The 23203-nt window shown below is 40.7% G+C and overlaps 1 protein-coding gene across 4 annotated transcripts in view; it reads left to right on the forward strand.

Annotated features, from left to right (window-relative positions):
• The window catches only part of ERCC4 (ERCC excision repair 4, endonuclease catalytic subunit), a 75934-nt gene that overhangs the window by 39337 nt on the left and 13394 nt on the right, over positions 1–23203 (forward strand). For all 4 annotated transcript variants that reach the window (XM_077448967.1, XM_077448964.1, XM_077448966.1 and 1 more), the window contains 3 exons: positions 19–199; positions 9169–9288; positions 17467–17577. In XM_077448967.1, coding sequence (XP_077305093.1) covers positions 19–199; positions 9169–9288; positions 17467–17577 — 412 coding nt within the window. The remainder of the gene's footprint in view (positions 1–18; positions 200–9168; positions 9289–17466; positions 17578–23203) is intronic.

The raw sequence follows: 23203 nt of genomic DNA on the forward strand, positions 1-23203 counted from the left end.
ATGTTTTTCCTTTTGTAGATAATTCGACATTTTCTTGATCCACTGTGGCATCAGCTTGGGGCAAAAACCAAGTCATTAGTTCAAGACTTAAAAATTCTCCGCACTCTGCTACAATATTTGGCCCAGTATGACTGTGTGACATTCCTAAATCTACTAGAGTCACTGAGAGCAAGTGAAAAAGCATTTGGGCAGAATTCAGGTACAGTTTTCTTATTAAATTGTGTTTTTTCAATTTGAAATCTATCCATTTGTTTTTATTTAAAGAATAAAGTTTCTTGATTATTTGAACATAAGTACAGATACAAAGAAAAAAATAAGTACTGAAGGTTTATAGAGGCAAAAGGCTGTTCCTCTCTTTGTTGCGGTTGCAGCAGAGGTCCATTACAAGCTAATACAGTATAGGTATCAATTCCTAACAAATAACGTATAGAGGGACCTAGGATCAGTTGTGCATATACATTTGGCCCATGTGTCCTCAATGAAAGTGGAAGTCTTCTCAAAAAGAAATTGTGCAAACAATAAAAAGTTGGGGAATCATATTGGTTCTAGTAATGACGGTTTATTTATTTTTAGGATTTCTGGAGGCAGAGGAACTGGCTCAGTTAAAGCTTAATAAAAAAATCGGCCCTGATGTTATTCATCCCAGAGCTCTAAGAGAACTTTGAGATATAGTTGTTGGACCATTAATCTTTTTTTAACTTGAACAAAATTTTTCATTGAGTAATAGGTACAAACATGTTAAGCTTGTTTAACCCCTTCCCGCCAAGCATACGCAGATGTGCGTAGTCTGCTTTTAGGGGTTATACCGGGATAATGCCTGCAGCTGCAGGCATCATCCTGGTACCGTTGTTTAGAGCGAGTGATCGGCTTTCCGGGGATAATGACCAATGCGGCCAAAAGCTGCTCAATTGTTATCCCGGAGGAGTGGGAGGGAACGTCCCCCCCCCCCCCTCTCGCCGCTCTTCCTGGGCCTCCCATGCCACTGGAAGGCCCAGTCGATAACCTGCTGCTTCTGGCAGCTAGTGACAGACTGCAATAAGGCCAGAAATGGCTTCATTCCAGTCTCCTGGATGTAAACATGGAAGCGACGTCACTTCCTGTTTACTCGGCTTCCAATGGTTCCGGTTTTAAAAAAATATATACAATATTCAGATGATCGTTTTCGGTGATCTGAATACTTTGAAGTGCAAAGGAGGGATTGGAGGTCTTTTAGACCCCCGATCCCTCCATAAAGAGTACCTGTCAGCACCTATTACTGTCAAAAGGGATGTTTATTTTCCTAGTGACAGCAATTAAAGTGATCTTCTTTTTTTTTTTTTAAACACAATTTCATAATATAAAAATAAATAAGAAAATGTTTTTTTTTTTTCAAAGCGCCCCTGTCACCGCGAGCTCACGCAGAAAATAAAACGCATACAGAAGTCACGCCCGCATATGTAAACGGTGTTCAAATCACACATGTGAGGTATCAATAATTCTAGCATTAGAACTCTGTAACTCTACCCTGGTAACTGTAAAAAAAAGATTAAAGCGTCGCCTATGGGAATTTTTAGGTACCAAAGTTTGTCAACATTCTACGAGTCCGTGCAATTATAAAACGTGTTTGGTATCTATTTACTCGGCGTAACATCATATTTCACATTATAGAAAACCATTTGGATAACTATACTGTTTTGTTTTTGTTCATGAAAGTGTCCCTTTTCCCAAAAAGTTGCATTTAAAACACTTTTGCACAATTACCGTGTGACATAAATTATTGCAACATTGCAACGCCATTTTATTCTCTAGATTCTCTGCTAATATATATATATATATATATATATATATATATATATATATATATATAAAATATATATATATATATATATATATAAAAAATATATTAGGGATTTTAACTTGTAAACTCCAAATGTTATAAATAGGCTTAGTCATGAAAGGGATAAGATGCATACATCAAGGTCATCATAAGTAGAATGTTGCATTGTATACTGGTATGTTAGGTTACAGATTGGTCGGAATAGTCAGTAAGAGTACAAGTCATAACACAATACAATAAAAGATGTTGTCTATTAGTATACATTTGAGTATTGATTCCAGGTAGGCATATTGTGTTCAGGTGCATGTTTCTGATTCTTGGAGCCAGCGGTCTCATATTTTATTGTATTTATTTAGCGGGACAACCTCTGTTGACATAGACACATTTCTTGTATGGTAGAGCACTGTTAACATCCACCTTCCATCCTGTGAAGGTAGGAGATAACGGCCTCATCCATTTCCTAGCAATAACCTTACTAACTGAAAACAGGGTTTCGTGAAAGAATATCTTGGGTGAATTTGTCGACAGTGTCTGGAATTATTCCAAGTAGGCACTGTTTCTGTCTGGTCCAGTGCTATTGGCGAGCCCATGGTATCATGAAGGAAGGTTATGACTTGTGTCCACAAGCCCTGTATTTTAGGGCAAGTCCAGATGAGATGGAAAAACATACCTGCCTCCTGGCCACACAACCGACACATGATGGAATGTCCAAGTTTATATTTAGCCACCCTAAGGGGGATAAGATATATGCCCAGTGGAGTATGTATATCTTGGAAAGCCTATTGGATAGCTTAGGAGCCCCTCCTTGCAGGATTCCAGTGCCTCCTCCCATTCCTTGTCCTCCATTGGACCCACCTCCTACTCCCAGCAAGGTTTCAAATCAAACGCTAGTTTAGTAGTAACAGATGTAGAAAGCATGTTGTAGAAGGTTGAGGTCAGCCTTTGGGTGTCTGTACTTAACTATTGCTATAATAGGATTAGGGGTGGGTTGAGGAGAGAATTGTGGAAAGTGTTTGTTTGGTTTGCATGGCGTACCTGTATATATCTAAAAAAACATGCGATTGTGAAGTGCAAATTTCTCTCTCAGCGTGCTAAAGGGTTTAAGGGTACTAACGGACAGCAGGTGGTGTAAATAGTATGTTCCCTGTGGGGTCCTGGTCTCTGTGTTTTGTATATGAAGGAATTCTGGAAGACTTTCGTTGTGCCATAATGGAGTGAAGTCGTCGTATCATGGTATTGCCAATTTGGTGGAGGCAAGATCCCAGATACGCCTATAGTAGTAAAGAAGAGATTTCCTATCTCTCTCAGGTTCCATGCAGCCAAGGCCCACTGCTATTTCATATACTGGGTCTCTGGTGCGCTGAGCCCAAGTCGGGCACAGTAGGGTATTGAATCTTTCCCTGTTTGTCTTGTCCAAGTGGAATAGTTGGGACAGCTGGGATGTGATATAGAACAGGTTAAAGTTGGGGAGGGCTGTGCCTCCTAGGTCCGTGGGATTTTTGAGAGTCTGCCAGGCAAGTTTATGTCTATTAGCTGCCCAAACAAAGGGTTTGAGAAGAGCTTCAAGAATCTTAGTGTTTCAAGGGTAAGTATACCATATGGGGAGTGCCATAGTATGTACAAAATTTTGAGGAGAACCATTTTAATTAAATTAATATGGCCCCATACTCCAAGGGGCAACCAGGACCAGGCATGTCTCTTAGATTTGACAAGGGAAAAACGAGGCTCTATATTGAGGGAAATATAGTCTGCTGGTGTTCTGGAGATGTGGATTCCCAGGTATTTAATAGTGTTAACCCGTTCCAACGGTAGTCTAGTTTGGGACTCAGAGGGTGGGAAACTATCCTGTGGTAAAATTTGGGACTTTCCCCAATTAATTTTAAGTCCGGAAAAGCTTCCAAAGCGTTCAATCGTCTGCAGTGCAGTTAGAAGGGAAGGGCCCAACTCTGCCAGGTATAAGAGGGTGTCGTCCGCATACATACTGATTTTTTTCTGTCAGGGTTCCCACCGTCAGCCCCTTGATCTCTGGGTCAGCTCGAATGGACATGGCCAGGGGTTCCGCAGCCAGGGTGTATAATAGTGGGGAAAGTGGGCAGCTCTGTCTCGTGCCTCTACTGAGGTCAAACAATGAAGACGGCCAACCATTCGCCACCACCCTAGCTGTGGGAGCCTGATACAGTAATTTAATAAAAAATGGGTCTAAAGCCATGTCCATTCAAGCATTTCAAGAAATACCTCCACTCCAGGGAATTGAATGCTTTTGCTGTATCAAAGGTCACCACTGCCAGGGAACCTATGTCTGCATGTGTAGCTTGCAGATTGATATATACTTTTCTCAGGTTGAAGGAGGTGTTTCAGCCTGCCATGAATCCTGCCTGGTCAGAGTGTATAAGAGATAGTATGACCTGATTAAGACGAATAGACAGGACCTTGGCTAAGATTTTAATATCCACTTGCAAAAGTGAAATGGGGTGATAGGACTCCGGATAGCCTGTATGCTTCCCCCGGTTTTGGTATAAGAACTATGGTTGCCTCCCTCATAGAAGGTGGCAGTGTCAGGGTCTCAAACAAGTAATTATAGATGGTCAGGAGTTTAGGGGTAAGTATCTCGCTGAATTGGGAATAAAATTCTATAGGTAGACCATCAGATTCTGGGGTCTTAGACCTGGCAAAGCTGGCAATAGCAGTTGTTATTTTGTCCGTTGTGAGTGGCGCTTCTAAAAGATCAACCTGTTCTTTCGTCAGTTGAGGGAAGGTGAGGTTGCCTAGGAAGGAGTCCATTGTGGTTGGGTCAGCGGATACTGTCGATGTGTATAGATCTGAAAAGAAGTCCCTGACGAGGTTACACTAGGTGGGTCTATGATCTGTATTCCCGCAGGTCCATGCAGGGAAATGACCACTGGGGGCTTATCTTCACTGTGTACCAGATACGTGAGTAATTTGTCCCTGCTTTCTCACCATGCTCAATTTTTCTCTGGCTTTCTCAAACTCTAACTAGGTTACTACTCTAGTCTGTAATTTTAAGTTGGTTTGCCTTAGCCGGGGATGGGTTAGTCGCTTATTCTTATGTGGAGGACAGCTCCACTACCGCCTTGTCAAAGGCACCAGCAGAGTCTGCCTTAATCTTGTTAATACGTGAGATTAGGAATGCGTGTGCTTAGAGTTTGAAGGAATCCCAGACCACTGCCAGAGAAGCTGTCTGGTCATTCTCTGCACAGTACGTCCTCCATTCGTTTGGGAGCTCTTAGTCTTCCGGCAATAGTGAGAGCCAGAAGGGGTTCAAGCGCCACATGTTTAGTGGTTTGCCAATGGGTACAGTTAGGGCTATCCAGTAGGGGCTATGGTCCGAAAGTAGCCTGAAACCAAAGTGCGCATCTGATAGCCTAGGTGTGAGTCTCTGGGATACTAAAATAAAATCAATACGTGACATAGAGTTGTGGGTAGACGAGAAGTAGGAGTAGGACTGTGTGTGAGGAAATTTATGGCACCAAGTGTCTCTCAGGCGGAAGACTGTGATAAATTTCATGGATTTTGTGATCCCGGTGGTCCCCGTGGTCAACCCAGTGGGCTGAGGCCTGTCTAGGGTCGGGTTCAACGTGGTGTTGAAGTCTTCTAGCCATACTACCTGTATTGAAGGGTGCCGGGCCATAAATGGGAAACCCTCTATGATGACAGAGGCGGAGAATGTGGGAGAGATATAGCATGCTAGGAGGAGAAAGGGTTCACCGTACAGTTTGACAGACAAGAATACATAGCGGCCCTGTGGGTCAGTAGTGACGTCACATAATTCAAAGTCTCTGGAGTCTATACCTCTTTTAAGAAAAGTATTTTGCTTGCTTTAGAAACTGCAGCTTGGCATTGCATACTATTATTAAGTATATGATCTACCATAACAACCAGATCCTTCTTAACCATTGACTTTCTCAGCTGTTCTTCTAGAATATATGGGGTATGCATGTTTTTAGCCCCCAAGTGCATACCTTTTATACATTTATCAACATCAAACTTCATTTGCCACATAGTCGCACAATTAAATAGTTCACTGAAGTTGGTTTGTTACATAGCTTTTGTCATTTGAAAACACTGAAATGGTACTTTTAATTTCCAAAGTGGAGTCAATTCAGGTTCACCAAGTTTCCATGGATTTCAAGTGATATTTATGTAGGCTAGGTGTTAGTTCCTCCATCCTCATAATGTGATTAAGCTCATCAACCCATTCCCTAATATGGGGGAGACATTTTAAATCTCAAGTGCCTCGCGATCCAGGCATGACTAGATAGAAGAAATTGGAGGAGGCCCTCTGTTTATTTTATGTATTCATCTCTAAAATCTGTCCATGGCAGTACATAAAATGTGTATGATTAAGAAGTTTTAAGTGTTCTATAACATAAGGAATAATTAGAACCTTGGCCTAAAACTGTCTAGAAGTCCAATGTAGTAAATAATGGTCACGCCTGCTCTGGTTCTTTTGAGTGCTTTTGTTATCCAATTAATGCAGATTTTTATTTGTAATTGTAAAAGGAAACAAGATTTTCCAGATTATGTTTACAGTTTGCTTTAATTCATCTTCAAAACAGAATTGTTTAGTATCTCTTTAGATGTGTGGGTACACCATTAACTCATAAAACGTGCTGTACTGCCTTGGGTAAAATACTGTAAAACTCCAGCAAACTGCTTATTTTATAACAAATATGTCCTAGGACTGTTATTTCCAACCTCTGTGAAAATTCAAAAAAATAAATAAAAATAAAGTGTTAATAAAACCCACAACAGTAAAATCAGTATATGCTAAGTGGGGAAAAAGGGGGAAAATACTGCGCTAAACCAAAATACGAACAATGATCAAGTGAAAAAGCATCCGACACTCAAAGTTCAAACAATATGTGGAAAAATAAGTGGAGCACTCAAACATGTAAACCTAAAAATGGGAACAAAAAATAAAATGACCAAAATATTGATCAATACACATGAAAAAAACAATAATAATGCTCATAAAGTGATGGTGAATATAAAACAATCAATACACAAAAGTGAAATAATGAGAAATAGAAAATATAAACACTAGTAGTGCTAGTGAAACACAGTAGGATGTGGAACATAGTCCATAGGATGGGTGCATGAGAGGTGGAAAGAGTTCTTAAAGCCCCATTTCTGGCTGGGTCAGCTGGTATATGGTCCTGATAAACCAGTTGGTATACCTATAGACACTTGGCCTGTAAGGCCCCTTTCTTCCCCTGTTACCCCATCTTCTCTATACTTCTTTATAACTGTAATGTATTGATATCCTTGTTGTAAGTAAATCCAATCCTCATTCTAAGAATTAGTCGCCCTTTGTATTGGAAGCCAGACACCCCAGACAGGGCACATTTTACACCCCAATTTATGCTTCAGTAATCTCCCTTAGCAGGCATACTACCAAATGGGTTGAAGGTATGAGTATTTGTCAGGATTTCACTCATAGACTGTTAGACTCTCTACTTTCAAGTTTAAATGAACCAGAATGGCTCTCCACCCTCTGTTGGTAGTCTTGTTTTGTTTTATGAAATTGTGTTAGTTCATGTTCAATCTCTTCAAGAGGACCTTGCCCCTCCCCTTGTTTTATTGAATGTTTGGGGAAAATGTCTGCAGCTTTGCGCATAAGCTGTAATGGCTTACTTAGCTTGTTATTGGCTTTACTAAGCTTGTTTCTTGCTTAGTGACGATGTCTGCTTAAATGCATAGGGCACTTTGACTACATGCCTTCTGCAATTGGGGGCTGTTCATCCAGAAGAGTCCCTGGGTAGTTCCGTTTTTTTTTTCCATGTCCAAAGATCCCTGATTCTTATCATTGTAGGAGCCTATCCTTGATAATATCCTGCGCAGACTCACACCACAAGTGCATTTTTTTCCCTAAGTTGGGTTACACCCCTTATGCTGTTTGATGCTGCTTAGCCCTATCCCCATCCTTAAGGCAAATGTTTACCTACAAGGTCCATGGGGATCAGTTTTCATTGCTCCACTTTCCTGGGAAGGACCTTACCCTTCAGTGTCCTCTGACACTTCTAGATGCTGTTCACAGAAGTGGCCTTCTGCCCATTCAAGTGCTCTTTCCTGGTATCCCCATTGTGGGTTTTTCAGGATACCCTCTTTAAAGAGGGTAATTCTCCTAGGTTCCAAATGGCCTGTTCATACCATGTATTTATGGTACTGACACAGTCAGGGAAAGGGTCTAACTGGTAGCACTAGGATTTCTACTCCTTGCTACAGGGTAGATGCTACTCATCTCGTGGTAGCTCACTTGATTTTTACAATTATACTATTGGTGCCTTGGGGATTGTAAAGAGCACTTTTAGTTACTTGATCTTCCCTTTGTCTCTACACGCACTGCTAGTCCTGGTAGTCTCTTTTCTCCTATGCTCCTATGGTCTAAGGTTATCTGATCTCACCAAGACTGATGCAGAGCCCTTAGCCCTACATTGGATGTGAGAATACTGAGGAAAAGTCCACTGCTGGAGTAGAGGGGCATGCCATTTACCTGGGGAGAGGAGGATTGGTAAGTTAAAGTGGTTTTCATGTCCCCTAGACCAAACTAGTGGCTAACTCTCTTGCAGTGCGGGCACAGCCCCACTACAAGGAAGGACGTTTTAGTTTTTCTTGGCAATCAGCTTTAAAGAGGAAGTAAACCCTGATGGGTTTACTTCCTCTTTTTTTCCCTGCAAAGGTAAAGCATAATGGACTACTATGCATCGCATAGTAGCTCATTATGTGTCACTTACCTGACACAGGAGCCAGCGAAGTCGCCGCTGATCCCTGTAGTCCGCCGCGTCCATCTTGCTGGTGGCGTCTCGCAGCTCCGACCAATGACAGCGGCGCAACCGCGATGACGTCACTCCCGCGCATGCGCACGGGAGTCGCGCCTCGCAGCTCCGTTGCTGTCATACGGCGAAGCCGCGATGATGTCACTCCCGCGCATGCGCACGGGAGTCGACAAATTTGGCAAATCCATTCTTGGATTTGCCGCATTTAGTGCGCCTGCGCGCCGCTGTCTACGGCGCATGCGCCGTAGACAGCGGTGCCCATTTTCGGGCAAATATCTCCTAAACCATATAGGTTTTAGGAGATATTGCTTGGACCTACAGGTAAGCCTTAATCTAGGCTTACCTATAGGTCCAAGTTGTTTGGAAGGGTTTACTTCCTCTTTAAGAATGTCTGTCTGTGTCTCTCAAGGTTTTTCAAGATGATTTTACAGCAAGTAAATCTTATTTTTATGGTTCGTTTTATGTTGAATGAATACGAAGGTTTATATGTTGAACATAGTTTTTATAGATATTGTTCCCTCTGTGCTAATGGTTCATTCAAATGTTCTGTTGAAGGTTGGCTCTTCCTTGACTCCAGCACATCCATGTTTGTTCATGCTCGTGCCAGGGTCTATAAAGTTGCAGATTCAAAAGCCATTAAAAAGCCAAAGACTGCTGAATCAAATCCTAAGCAAGGTAAGAGAGCAGAAAACTTGCCAAATACTTTCTTTGGTTTTTATTTAATAATCATTCTGGTTAAAATTGTATTTGAAGCTCATATTTGTAATAAAATACTATATGTCAAATGTGTACATAATCTGGTCATAGTCTGGCAGATATCATCCCTGTAGATGAGATGGAAGATATTTGCTTGTCCTTGTAAGAAGATGACAGTGAAACCTCTGTAGCATTTTAGATCCTTACATCTCCCGAACCACCATGCTTGAAATTGGTAGTTTTACATGATTTTTATAAAGCCAATGTGACAATCTTGGTTCATTTCTGCCTCCTATTCACTCACACAATGTAGCTACATACATGTGCAGTGTAACATACTGTATGTGTAATATTAGTAAGTTGTACCATTAAAATAGCTGCGACATGTTTTGTTAAGAGGCAACTATGTATGTATTTAGTATTTTTTTTTATTTATTTTTTTGTAGCAAATGTATGTTTAAGCAATATTAAACCCAAAACCAGAAATATAATATATTGCAGTTTACTAATCATTAGATTCATTAGATGGTGTAGCTGCTTTACTTTTCTTTTTATTTCCCTCTGTTTTCACCTGGTAATCTGGCCAGTAATGTACATCCTGTATTAGAGTGCATAGAGCATTGCACACGACCACAACCAGTGTGTACTGCTTGTTCCAAACAAATAAAGCTAAGGGGAAAAGGATCTTACGAGGAGGCAGAAACACAGTAAGAAATGTCATGTAACCTAGATTACAGGGTCATTATGTAGTGAATGAGTATGGATTATTTTTGGACAATAAATATAATGTTTAGTGTCACTTTAAGGTGGATTTCCAGCTGACTAAAAAACAGCTTTATAAATAATTTTTGGTGCACTGAAATCTATCTGTTCGATCTGTGTTAGGCAGATAAGTAATCATTAAATAAAGTGGATATAAAAAGTCTACATACCCCTGTTAAAATGTAATCAGGTTTCTGTAATGTAAAAAAAATTTAGACAAAGATAAATCATTTCAGAACTTTTCCATCTTTAATGTGACCTATAAACTTTACAACTCAATTGAAAAACCAACTGAAATCTTTAGGGGCGAAGTAAAACTAAAAAACTAAAATAATGTGGTTGCATAAGTGTGCCCAACACCCTCTTATAACTGGGAATGTATCGGTGTTCATAATTAACCACTTTCAGACCGGACCATTTTGCTGGTAAATGACCAGAGGTCTTTTTACACTTTGGCACTGCGCTGCTTTAACTGGTAATTGCGCGGTCATGCAATGTTGTACCCAAACAAAATTTGCGTCCTTTTCTTCCCACAAATAGAGCTTTCTTTTGATGGTATTTGATTGCCTCTGCGATTTTTATTTTTTGCGATATAAACGTAAAAAGACCGCAAATTTTGAAAAAAAATGATATTTTCTACTTTTTGTTATTAGAAAAATCCAATAAACTCAATTTTAGTCATACATTTAGGCCAAAATGTATTCAGCCACATGTCTTTGGTAAAAAAAAAGTCAATAATTGTATATTTATTGGTTTGCGCAAAAGTTGTCACATCTACAAACTAAGGTACGTTTTCTGGAATTTACGCAGCTTTTAGTTTACGACTGCCTATCTCATTTCTTGAGGTGCTAAAATGGCAGGGCAGTACAAAACCCCCCCAAATGACCCCATTTTGGAAAGTAGACCCCCTAAGGAAATTGATAAGAGGCATGTTGAGCCCATTGAATATTTTATTTTTTTGCCTCAAGCGATTGAATAATGACAAAAAAAAAAATTTTTTTTTTTTTTTACACAAAGTTGTCACTAAATGATATATTGCTCACACATGCTATGGGCGTATGTGAAATGACACCCCAAAATAAATTCTGCTGCTTCTCCTGAGTATGGGGATACCACATATGTGGGACTTTTTGGGAGCCTAGCCGCGTACGGGGCCCCGAAAACCAAGCACCGCCTTCAGGCTTTCTAAGGGCGTAAATTTTTGAGTTCACTTCTCACTACCTATTACAGTTTTGAAGGCCATAAAATGCCAAGATGGCACAAAACCCCCACAAATGACCCCATTTTAGAAAGTAGACACCCCAAGCTATTTGCTGAGAGGCATGTTGAGTTCATGGAATATTTTATATTTTGCCACAAGTTGCGGGAAAATTACAAACTTTTTTTTTTTTTTTTTTTTTTTAACAAAGTTGTCACTAAATGATATATTGCTCATGCATGCCATGGGCATATGTGAAATGACACCCCAAAATAAATTCTGCTGCTTCTCCTGAGTACGGGGATACCACATATGTGGGACTTTTTGGGAGCCTAGCCGCGTACGGGGCCCCGAAAACCAAGCACCGCCTTCAGGCTTTCTAAGGGCGTAATTTTTTGATTTCACTCCTCACTACCTATTACAGTTTTGAAGGCCATAAAATGCCAAGATGGCACAAAACCCCCACAAATGACCCCATTTTAGAAAGTAGACACCCCAAGCTATTTGCTGAGAGGCATGTTGAGTCCATGGAATATTTTATATTTTGCCACAAGTTGCGGGAAAATTACAAACTTTTTTTTTTTTTTTTTTTTTTCACAAAGTTGTCACTAAATGATATATTGCTCACGCATGCCATGGGCATATGTGAAATGACACCCCAAAATAAATTCTGCTGCTTCTCCTGAGTATGGGGATACCACATATGTGGGACTTTTTGGGAGCCTAGCCGCGTACGGGGCCCCGAAAACCAAGCACCGCCTTCAGGCTTTCTAAGGGCGTTACAGTTTTGAAGGCCATAAAATGCCAAGATGGCACAAACCCCCCCCAAATGACCCCATTTTGGAAAGTAGACACCCCTAAATTTAGGGGTACACTAGTGAGACTAGGTAATAAATGGCGGGTGCCCTGAAACTATAAAAAAATAACTAACCAACCAGCGTCACCTGTAACAGTTATATGGTGATCACTGGTGAAAGGGTTAACTAGGGGGCAATTAGGGGGCTTTATGCGGTAGTATATGGGGGTCCCTGGCGCTATAAAAAGCTGCAGCGAACCTAAATACCTACCTGCCTAACTAGCGTCACCTGTGACACTAATACAGCGATCAGAAAAACGATCGCTTATTAGGCTGGGTTCACACTGGAGCGATGCGGGAACGCCACGAATGCGCGGCGGGTTCCCGCATCGCATGCCTCCCGGCGGCAGTTCACACTGCCCTATGCGAACTGCTGGGAGTGTCAGTGAAATGTTACTGACACCCCCAGATCAGTTCGCATATCGCAGTGCGATCTGCAAACTCGGATCGCATGGTGTGAACACCCATGCGATCCGATTCTGCTGCGGGCCAAAAAAAGGGTCCCGTGCGAATTTGCGGCGGGTGCGGCGAATGGCTGAACTCGAATCGCACAGAGATCGGATGTGATTTGCACTGCAGTGCGGTGCGAATCACATCCGTTCTCATAAACCGCTGCAATGTGAACCCAGCCTTAGTGACACTGGCGACGGGGGGTGATCACGGGGTTAAACCTTTATTGGGGGGGTTAGGGGGGTACCTTAGAACTAAAGGGGGCTAACCCTAACTGCCCTAACAGTTATTAGTCACAAATGACACCTGCCGGGTGATCAGGGGGTTAAACCTTTATTAGGTAATAAATGGCGGGTGCCCTGAAACTATAAAAAAATAACTAACCAACCAGCGTCACCTGTAACAGTTATATGGTGATCACTGGTGAAAGGGTTAACTAGGGGGCAATCAGGGGGCTTTATGCGGTAGTATATGGGGGTCCCTGGCGCTATAAAAAGCTGCGGCGAACCTAAATACCTACCTGCCTAACTAGCGTCACCTGTGACACTAATACGGCGATCAGAAAAATGATCGCTTATTAGGCTGGGTTCACACTGGAGCGATGCGGAAACGCCGCAAATCCGCGGCGGGTTCCCGCATCGCATGCCTCCCGGCGGCAGTTCACACTGCCCTATGCGAACTGCTGGGAGTGTCAGTGAAATGTTACTGACACCCCCAGATCAGTTCGCATATCGCAGTGCGATCTGCAAACTCGGATCGCATGGTGTGAACACCCATGCGATCCGATTCTGCTGCGGGCCAAAAAAAGGGTCCCGTGCGAATTTGCGGCGGGTGCGGCGGGTGTGGCGGGTGCGGCGGGTGCGGCGAATGGCTGAACTCGAATCGCACAGAGATCGGATGTGATTTGCACTGCAGTGCGGTGCGAATCACATTCGTTCTCATAAACCGCTGCAATGTGAACCCAGCCTTAGTGACACTGGCGACGGGGGGTGATCACGGGGTTAAACCTTTATTGGGGGGGTTAGGGGGGTACATTAGAACTAAAGGGGGCTAACTCTAACTGCCCTAACAGTTATTACAGTCACAAATGACACCAATGCAAAAAAAAAAAAAAAAAAAAAAAAATGACATTGGTGTCATTGTGACTGGGGGGCAGGGGTAATTGGGGGGGTGATCGGGGGGTAAAGGGGGGGTGTGAGTGTGCCTGGCATGTTCTACTGTGTGTGTGAGTGTTGGTGCAACTTACTGATCCGCTCTCCTCCGTGTCGGAACGGAAAATACCGACACGGAGGAGAGAATACATCACTTCCTCTCCTGTGTTTACATTACAGGAGAGGAAGTGATGTCACCGGGGATTTCTATTCGTCGGGAGCGATCGCGAGGGGGTGGCCATGAATGAATGGCCGTCCCCTCGTCCGGGATCGCTCCCGCACGAATACCGACCGCCGCAGGCACCGGGCGGGGGCCCGATCGGGCCCCCGACCCGCGGGAGGCAAGGGACGTACATGTATGTCCTTATGCCTGCCCGTGCCATTGTACCGACGTACATCGGCGTGCGGCGGTCGGCAACTGGTTAAGCAATCACATTTAAACTCATGTTAAATAAGAGTCAGTACAGTGCCTCTGATTAACCCCAAATAAAGTTCAGCGGTTCTAGTAGGTCTTTCTTGACATTAAAAGATATCAGTCAGGAGAAGGGTACAAAAGAATTTTCAATTCATTAGATATATCATGGAACACGAGAAGACCAAGAACTGGATGCCTCTCCAAAATGGATGAAAATACCAGAAGAAAACTGGTCAGGGAGGCTGCCAAGAGGCCTACAGCAACATTAAAGGAACTGCAAGAATATATGGCAAGTACTGGCTGTGTGGTACATGTGACAACAATCTCCCGTATTCTTCATATGTCTAGGATATGGGGTATCCTTTGTTCTTTTAACAAAGAAAACCTCAAAGCCTGGCTAAATTTAGCAAAAACACATCTGAAGCATGTGGGAAAATGTGTTATAGTCCGATGAAACCAGGGTTGAATTTTTGGCCATAATTCCAAAAGATATGTTTGACGCAAAAACAACACTTGCACATCAGCAAAAGAACACCACACCTACTGTGAAACATGGTGGTGGCAGCCTCATGCTTTGGGGCTGTTTTTCTTCAGCTGGAACAGGGGCCTTAGTCAAGGTAGAGGGAATTGCGAACAGTTCCAAATACCAGTCAATATTGGCACAAAACCTTCAGACTTCTTCTAGAAAGCTGAATATGTTAAGAATATTTTTAGACTCATATGCTATATCATGTTATTGCCGTCATCCCTGGATAATAGCTAGAATTATTGGATACCTCAAGATTAAATGGGATTTTTAAGGCAATATATAAGATATGTACTACTTATATATAAAAGATATTTTTATTATGAATACAAAAAGAAAAAAAGACTATATATACATAAAAAGTCCATAGTATGACATTGTTATGTTGGCATACAGTAATGCATTAAACAGTACCACATGCATGAATAGTGCATATAAATAATTTCTTCTTCAGGGAAGCCACTTTCTGTGAACACATAATAAACAATGAATATACAAAAATTACATCTAAAAAATAACATAGGTATTTATATGTAACATCAAACACCAACATTTGACTACTCACATGTTCGTTCTTAACATCAAAAGGACATTTCTCTTTCTTTCACCGCCCAAAAAAAAGGACAGACCAAAAAGGAAAAGAATAAGGATAATCTGTTGATTTGTCACTGCACTACAAAGCCCAGGAGTCAGACTCAACAGTAGATGGGAAAAAAACCTTCTTTAATACATGTCCAATGGCTCAAATGTGAGGAAACCCCATACTATATGAGCCCTCAATTATCAGACCAAAAGACCAAAAGAATATTTTAATTTTAACTCCTATCTCACCACTTTTCTTCAAAGAGAGAAATCGCTCAAATTGATTGGCGCCAAAGAATCCTGATTTGGGCTATTTAAGGCAAACGCCAGAAGCCCAAACAGATGGGAACTGTTCACATGTCTCTGGGATTTCCAGGATCAGGTCGCATTGGCAGGAAAATTTAGGAATTTAGATTCTTTGGTCTGTGGATGTTGGACTCCAATACTCTAATACCGCTGTAAGTAATAGTTGAGCGAATTCTCTCTTTGAAGAAAAGTGGTGAGATAGGAGTTAAAATTAAAATATTCTTTTGGTCTTGTTTCTGCCTTAGGTCCTCCTGATAATTGAGGGCTCATATAGTGTGGGATTTCCTCACATTTGAGCCACTGGACATGTATTAAAGAAGGTTTTTTCCCATCTACTGTTGAGTCTTTCTGACTCCTGGGTTTTGTAGTGCAGTGACAAATCAACAGATTATCCTTATTCTTTTCCTTTTTTTTGGGGCGGTGAAAGAAAGAGAAATGTCCCTTTGATGTTAAGAACGAACATGTGAGTAGTCAAATGTTGGTGTTTGATGTTACATATAAATACCTATGTTATTTTTTTAGATGTAATTTTTGTATATTCATTGTTTATTATGTGTTCACAGAAAGTGGCTTCCCTGAAGAAGAAATTATATGCACTTTTCGAAACGCGTAGGAGATATAGCTGGTTGTTTGTCGCATTTATTCATGCATGTGGTACTGTTTAATGCATTACTGTATGCCAACATAACAATGTCATACTATGGACTTTTTATGTATATATAGTATTTTTTTTCTTTTTGTATTCATAATAAAAATATATTTTATATATAAGTAGTACATATCTTATATATTGCCTTAAAAATCCCATTTAATCTTGAGGTATCCAATAATTCTATCTAGAAAGCTGAATGTGAAGAGCAACTTCATCTTTCAGCATGACAACGACCCAAAGCATATACTGTATCCAAATGAACAAAGGAATGGCTTTACCAGGAGAAGATTAAAGTTTTGGAATGGCCCAGCCTGAACTCAGCTCTGAATCCGATTGAAAATCTGTGGGGTGATCTGAAGAGGGCTGTGCACAGGAGATGCCCTCGCAATCTTATAGATTTGGAGTGTTTTTTCAAAGAAGAGTGGGTAAATATTGCCAAATCAAGATGTGCCATGCTGATAGACTCATATCCAAAAAGACTGAGTGCTGTAATAAAATCAAAAGGTGCTTCAACAAAGTATTTAAGGGTGTGCACACTTATGCAACCATGTTATTATTATTTTTTTATTTAGTTTTTTTTTATTTTTACTTCCCTCCACCTAAAAGATTACAGTTTGTTCAACTGAGTTGTGCAGTGTATAGGTCACATTAAAAGGTGGAAAAAGTACTGAAATCATTTGTTTGTCTCTTTTTTTCCAATCACAAAAACCTGACTGTTTAACAGGGGTGTGTAGACTTTTTATATCCACTGTAGGTAGTAACTGGTTTGCCATATTGTTTAAACAAGCTCTGATATTCCTTGCAGAATTTATCATGCTAAACAAAAAAATGCAATAGAAAATGGAATTTGTTATCTCTCCAGAATGGAAGCCAAATGTATTTTTAGTTTTATTTGATTGGTTTTGGCAAATTTGTTTAGTCTCAAAGATAACTAAGCCTGGCCCTGAGACCGATAATGAGTACCAGGGGAGGCAAAATAAGGCACTAGGAAACCGAAATAAATGCTGCTTTTAAAATTTGGGTTTCTGTGTCCCAGCCGTTTACCATCTTAGGTTCTTCTACTGACCCTGAAAATGTCCATACCCAGGACAGGAATGCATTGTAGGAGAAGGTATATTTTTCTGCATTTGAGGTCCCTTATTGCATTTACAGGCTTTATGAAGAGCAAAAAGGGATGGGATATGTGGTTTTGTTTGGAAACTGCAATTACCCTTTAAATATTGGCAGTTAAATTATATATATTTTCTCTATATTTACAGATGGAAAGAATGAGCTGGTTCTAGAGAGTAACCCTAAATGGGAAGCTCTCAGTGAAGTCCTGAAAGAGATTGAAACCGAGAACAAGAACAGTGAGGCCCTGGGAGGACCAGGTCAGCTTGTTTTAATACAAATTAATTCAAGCACCAAGCTCCGTGCAGTGCTAAATAATCATGTCTTATCATGCTTGACTGCTTACTAAAGCCATTCAGGCATCTGTGCTGCAAAGAAGTGATTTGTAGTCTTTACATTTATGACTAACACATAATCTGCAGTTTCTATTAATTTGCTTGGTACAGCAGAGTAAGGCTGGAAGGTAAATATGTGGACTGTATATATTTTTTTTGTTAAGTTTAAATTATAAGGAGTGACATGGATCCAAAATAATAGGTGCAGGATTATTGTTGTAAAATGTATGCACTGATAACAAAAATAAAGCACATTAGCCAGATGATTAATGTTTTTAACACCAAAGGCTCCATGTTTTCATGCTGCACATGTCACACTTGTGGCATTATTAATGGCACCCCACAGGTGGCCACAAGATGCACAAAGCTTGATGCCAAAAAAAGTGCAGGAGTTATTTGGCGCATTTGCTGCATGTAGGACAGCTGAACAGTTTTCTCCTGGTTGTTAGGCAGCCATCAGGTACCAGCTTCCTAACAACCAGTACCTCATCAACACATTCAGCTGTCAGCCAGGGAGGTCCCCCTGAACTTCATACGAGGCCCTTTTGGTCTTGTATGAATTTACCTACTTCAAAACTGGGCTAATTCTGACATTTCTCACATACATGTAAAAATCACAATTTTTTTTGATAGAAAATTGCTTAGAAGTCCCAAATATTATATATTTTTTAATCGGAGGCCCTGGAGAATAAAATGTTGGTTGTTGCAATTTTTTATGTAACACAATATTTGCAGTTAATGCAAAATTTTCAGAAAAATACACTTGCATTTATAATGAATTTTATAATGAATTTTAGTGGGTATAAATACCCAATTTTTGTGTAAAATATAAGATGTTACATCCAGTAAATAAATACCTAACAACATGTCACACCTTAAAACTGTGCATGCCCGAGGAATGGTGACAAACTACAGTACATTCAATTATTCATAGACTGTGCTTTGAAAGCCTTTACAGGTTAACAGTTTAGAGAGAAACTGGAGGTCTTGGGGTAGAATTATTGCTCTTACTCTGATGTTTAGGGCAATACCTCACATGTGCATTTGCAGATGAGCAAGGGATAACAGGTGCTCTTTACTTTTCTTTTTTTTTTATTGAACTATATTGCTATCACATGAGGTGAACAACATCCAATTACACTGGCTCAAACGTGAATGCTTGGTCCCAAACAATGGGACAATATACTGGGATGCTCAAGGGAGTTATAGCCTCTGTGCGTTTCACGGGTGCACCCTTCTTCAGGAGTACAAGGGAGACTAGAGATTTTGTGCACTACAGGACCCATCAAAAATGGGATGCCATATCCAGAATTACCCCCTGGAAGACGAGCAAGGAGACAAAGTAGAAGACAGCACGACAACTTGTATCATACGTTATGATGATATAGAGCAGGGTTTCTCAACCAGGGTTCCTCCATAGGTTGCTAGGGGTTCCTTGAGCAATGTCTGCCTTTTAGATCAGTTCCCACTGGCACCACTGATTATTTTTAGCTATTTATAGAGGGTAATTCTTCCCAGTGACCACAAGTGTAATGAAAATTCTTCCCTCTGACTATCACACTAATGTATCATGATTTGTAGGTATAGAAACTTTTAGTCTGGAAAGTAAAGTTATTTCAAAGGTTCCTCTGTGTTGAAAGTGTTGAGATACGCTTGTATAGATAGAGGACGCATTGCCACATGGGATGTTCTATATCGATTTAAAGACTGTTCCCCCTTATAAATTGTAACAGGCTGAAACAAGGTTTTATGCAGCGTACACGCGGTCGTAATTCTCGTCGGGAAAAGTTCTGATGGTTTTCCCTTCAGAATTCCGCTCAAACTGTCTTGCCTACACACGGTAACACCAAATTCCGACCGCCAAGAACGCAGTGACGTACAACACGTACGATGAGACTACAAAAAGGAAGTTCAATACCTAGTAGCCAATAGCTTCCATCTTGTAGTTGAATCTGAGCATGCGTGAGTTTTTGCGTGTCGGAATTGCATACACACGATCGGAATTTCCGAGTTATTTCCATCGGGTAAATTGAGAACATGCTATCAAATTTTTGCTGGCGGGAATTCGGCCAGCTAAATTCCGTTGGAGCATACACACGGTCCTATTTTCTGAGAAGAAGCTCTCATTGGTCTTTTGCTCACTGAAATTCCGATCGTGTGTACGCGGCATTAATGTCCAACCTCACAGGTAGATTGCAGTTCAATGGTGGTACGCCGATGCAACATATATTACCATAAGCTGAAGTTTAGCCAGGCTATCCGCCATTCCCCTAAGTGGTGCCAGGGGTTTCTAGTTAAAGGAGTGAGTTTTACATCTGCGTGGTTCATTACTACTGCATAGACATTATTTTTAACCTTGTTTGAATTTTGGAAATCCATTCCCAACAATCAGATCTGTATATAATAAGGGTGTGGTGCTATAATAACATGGCCCGCAAGCTGTCCCAAGATATTTATTGTATACCCTTATGGAGTGAGGAGATTTCACTAGTGGGATCTTCAGGACACATAAGAACTCGGTGTGTTTTTTAGCTGACTGCTACCAACTGAAAGTCCAAATATAAATTTTTAAATGTAGATAGTATTTAAAGAAAGCATAGTAATATGCTTTACAGGATATTTCTGTATCAGGCTATTATTTTCACACAAAACGGTCTATTAATGCGTAAGAATAATCTGATTAAACAAGTGACCTCTATTAGCCTGTGTCTGTTATCCAGCTGCCTACTATGGCTAGCTTTGCTGTTTATTGAACTCTGGTAAAATGGATTTCTTTGAACTTGAAGCCTTTTTCTTGTTCCTATTAAAGACCACTAGTTGTAGACATTTTCTCAACTGTGCTAGAGTGACCCTGGCAAGCTATGTTGAGAAATGAGATATATATATATATATATATATATATATATATATATATATATATATATATATATATATATACAGCAAAAAGAAAAATCATATAGTTTTTACACTTTTGTTACTTGCCAATCGGGGTTATGATATTGATCTGATTTCAGCTATCTTCTGGTCATTTCATTTCTTGAGATTATTCATACACAAATGGGTGGGCTTCCTTTTATACTGCAGCATCCAGGAATAACCTAGTCCTGCTTCCATATTATTGATTTGTGCATCCAGCATTTAATTCAGCCATGGTTTTCAGATTTAAAATTCACGAGTCTGAACCTGTCTGAGATGGCCCGCAAGGAAGTTGTCACTGCGGAGAGCCAATCATAAGGGGCTGTGGTATTTCCCACCCTACAAGTGCATCTATACAAGGGGTCTGTATATGTGGTTGCAAGTTGTTTTGAACTCAGATTGTTAGGATTAAAAAAACAGTATTATGCTGGGAAGAAAAATGTCTCCAGGATTACATAACCCTGATTTCATGTAAACAGTGTGTTTGTATTTAACAACTTTTTGCATTGTTGGCGTTGATAAATCAAAAATTGGCTTTTTATGGTGAATGGTTCTCCCTTCCTTGTTTCGGAGTAATTGAAAAGTTATGTGCTAATTCCTGCAGCCGGGAGGTGAGAGAGAAAAGTACAGCCTGCAGCGGAGTATTGTCTGTTTAGTATGTTCGTGGGTGTCTGTATGTGGTTGCAGGTTGTCTTAAACTCAAATTGTTAAAATAAAAAAAAAACAGTATTATGCTGGGAAGGAGAATGCTGTCTTCATGATTGCATAACCCTTATTTTACGTGTTGTAGCTTTCATAATTTATTATATATGCTATTTTTGTAAGCAGTCCATTTATGTTTGCATTTTTTTTTCTGTACAACTCTTAAAAGGATACAATTAAAGCAATAATACACTCAAAAGCAATCATTTATTATATTGCAGCTTACCAATTCTTAGATGTGATGGCTGCATCCGTTTTTTCTTTTTATGATTTAGATCCTCTATTTTCATATGGTAATCTGGCCAGAACAAGCTCTCAGCTCAGCAGTTACAGGGATGATGCAAATCATTTAGAGTAGACAGGGTGCTTTCAGTGATCAGCTATCCAAAAGGGGAAAAAAAAAGAAAGGAAAAACGGCTTATATAGTGTTAGCTGGCATTTGACTTTGATTTGTTAGTGTATTTAAATCTGCTATTCCATCTAACAGTCCCCTCCCCCCAGACTGACAGTGCTGCTGTCCAAAGGTGTCCCCTGTACTCATTATCAAGAGTAGAGAAAATGGGCTATGTGGAAGTTGAATGAAGCTTAATTATAAGAGCTGAGAGTGCTTTAAATGCTATTCAGCTATTACGTAAAATGTGCAGAACTAATTTTACACTTTAAGACCTCATGCACATTGCATTAGGCTTTTCAAAAGCTCCTCTTAGTGGCAGAAGTCATGGCAGAAAAAAAACGCACTTTTAGGCGCATTTTTCTCATACGTTCCCGTTTACATGTTGTCTTTTTTTTTCACAAAACACTCCCCTCTGCTAATTTTTCACTCCCAATTTTTTTTTACATCAGATATTTGGACCAGATATTGGCCCACAGGAAGCTGGATGTGGTCAGAGGGTGACAGGACAGAGGTCACATAAATGTCTAAAAGAGCTGATGTTATTCACACCATGGGGTTAAGGTCACAAGAGTCTGTAGATACGGTGGTATGATGGCTGCAGGCTCTAACTAGAGCTAGAAGGAACACAAAGGAAAATGGGAGTGTGCCATCTAAGTGCAGTATCAATACACCTTTAATAGGCCAACATAAGAATGCAACTCACAATGTGGCTGAATTTTTAGCGCATATCAACTAAGGATGAGTCATCCGCTTGCATGGGAGAGTTGTGGGGCTGACTAGTGGAATGGCCTCACTGGTAGTTTCCGGCTCTTCCTGGATCCTCAGGCAGCTCAGGTCCTCCAGGTGGAAGGTGGAGCGGGAGGTGCATAAGCATATTAAGCGTTCAGCCACATTGTGAGTTGCATTTGTGTTGTCCTAATTAAAGAGGTTGTAAACCTCTCTGTGTCAGTTGTACCTATAGGTAAGCCTAAAATAAGGCTTACCAATGGGTATGGTAAATATCTTCTAAACATGCGCCATTAAGGAGATATTTACTATATACTGCTCCGATGATGTCATTGACACTTTTGCTGTGAAGAAACTTCCGCCCGTGCCGTTTCTGCAGTAGCGAGTGGTATGAGCGGTGGCTGCGCACGCAGGAGTGACATCACGGGGCTACGGCCAGTCAGAGTTGGAGTCCATGGCCAGGGAAAGAAGAGAAGCGCGACGATGGATGCGGCCTGCAGCAGGGATGGCGCTGGCTTCATTTGCAGGTGTCAGATAATGTTCTAATATGTGATGCATACATGCATACTAGCACATTATGCCTTTACTTTACAGGGGAAAAGAAATGAAGAAAAGCCATCGGGGTTTGCTTCCTCTTTAAAGGTGGATTGATACTGCACTTAGATGGAGCTGCGCTTCCATTTATTTATTTATTTTTACAGCAATGTATGTTGTATGAGCATTTTGTACCATTTAATCCTTGGACATTAACTTTTGCCTTTGTTATGGTAACTACAAGCCATTTGTCTAAAACAGCTTTGTATCCTTTTTTTA

The sequence above is a fragment of the Lithobates pipiens genome, unplaced genomic scaffold (genome assembly GCF_037356315.1).
Source record: "Lithobates pipiens isolate NorthernLeopardFrog02 unplaced genomic scaffold, aLitPip1_a1.2 Scaffold_22, whole genome shotgun sequence".
NCBI classification, from domain to species: Eukaryota; Metazoa; Chordata; class Amphibia; order Anura; family Ranidae; genus Lithobates; species Lithobates pipiens.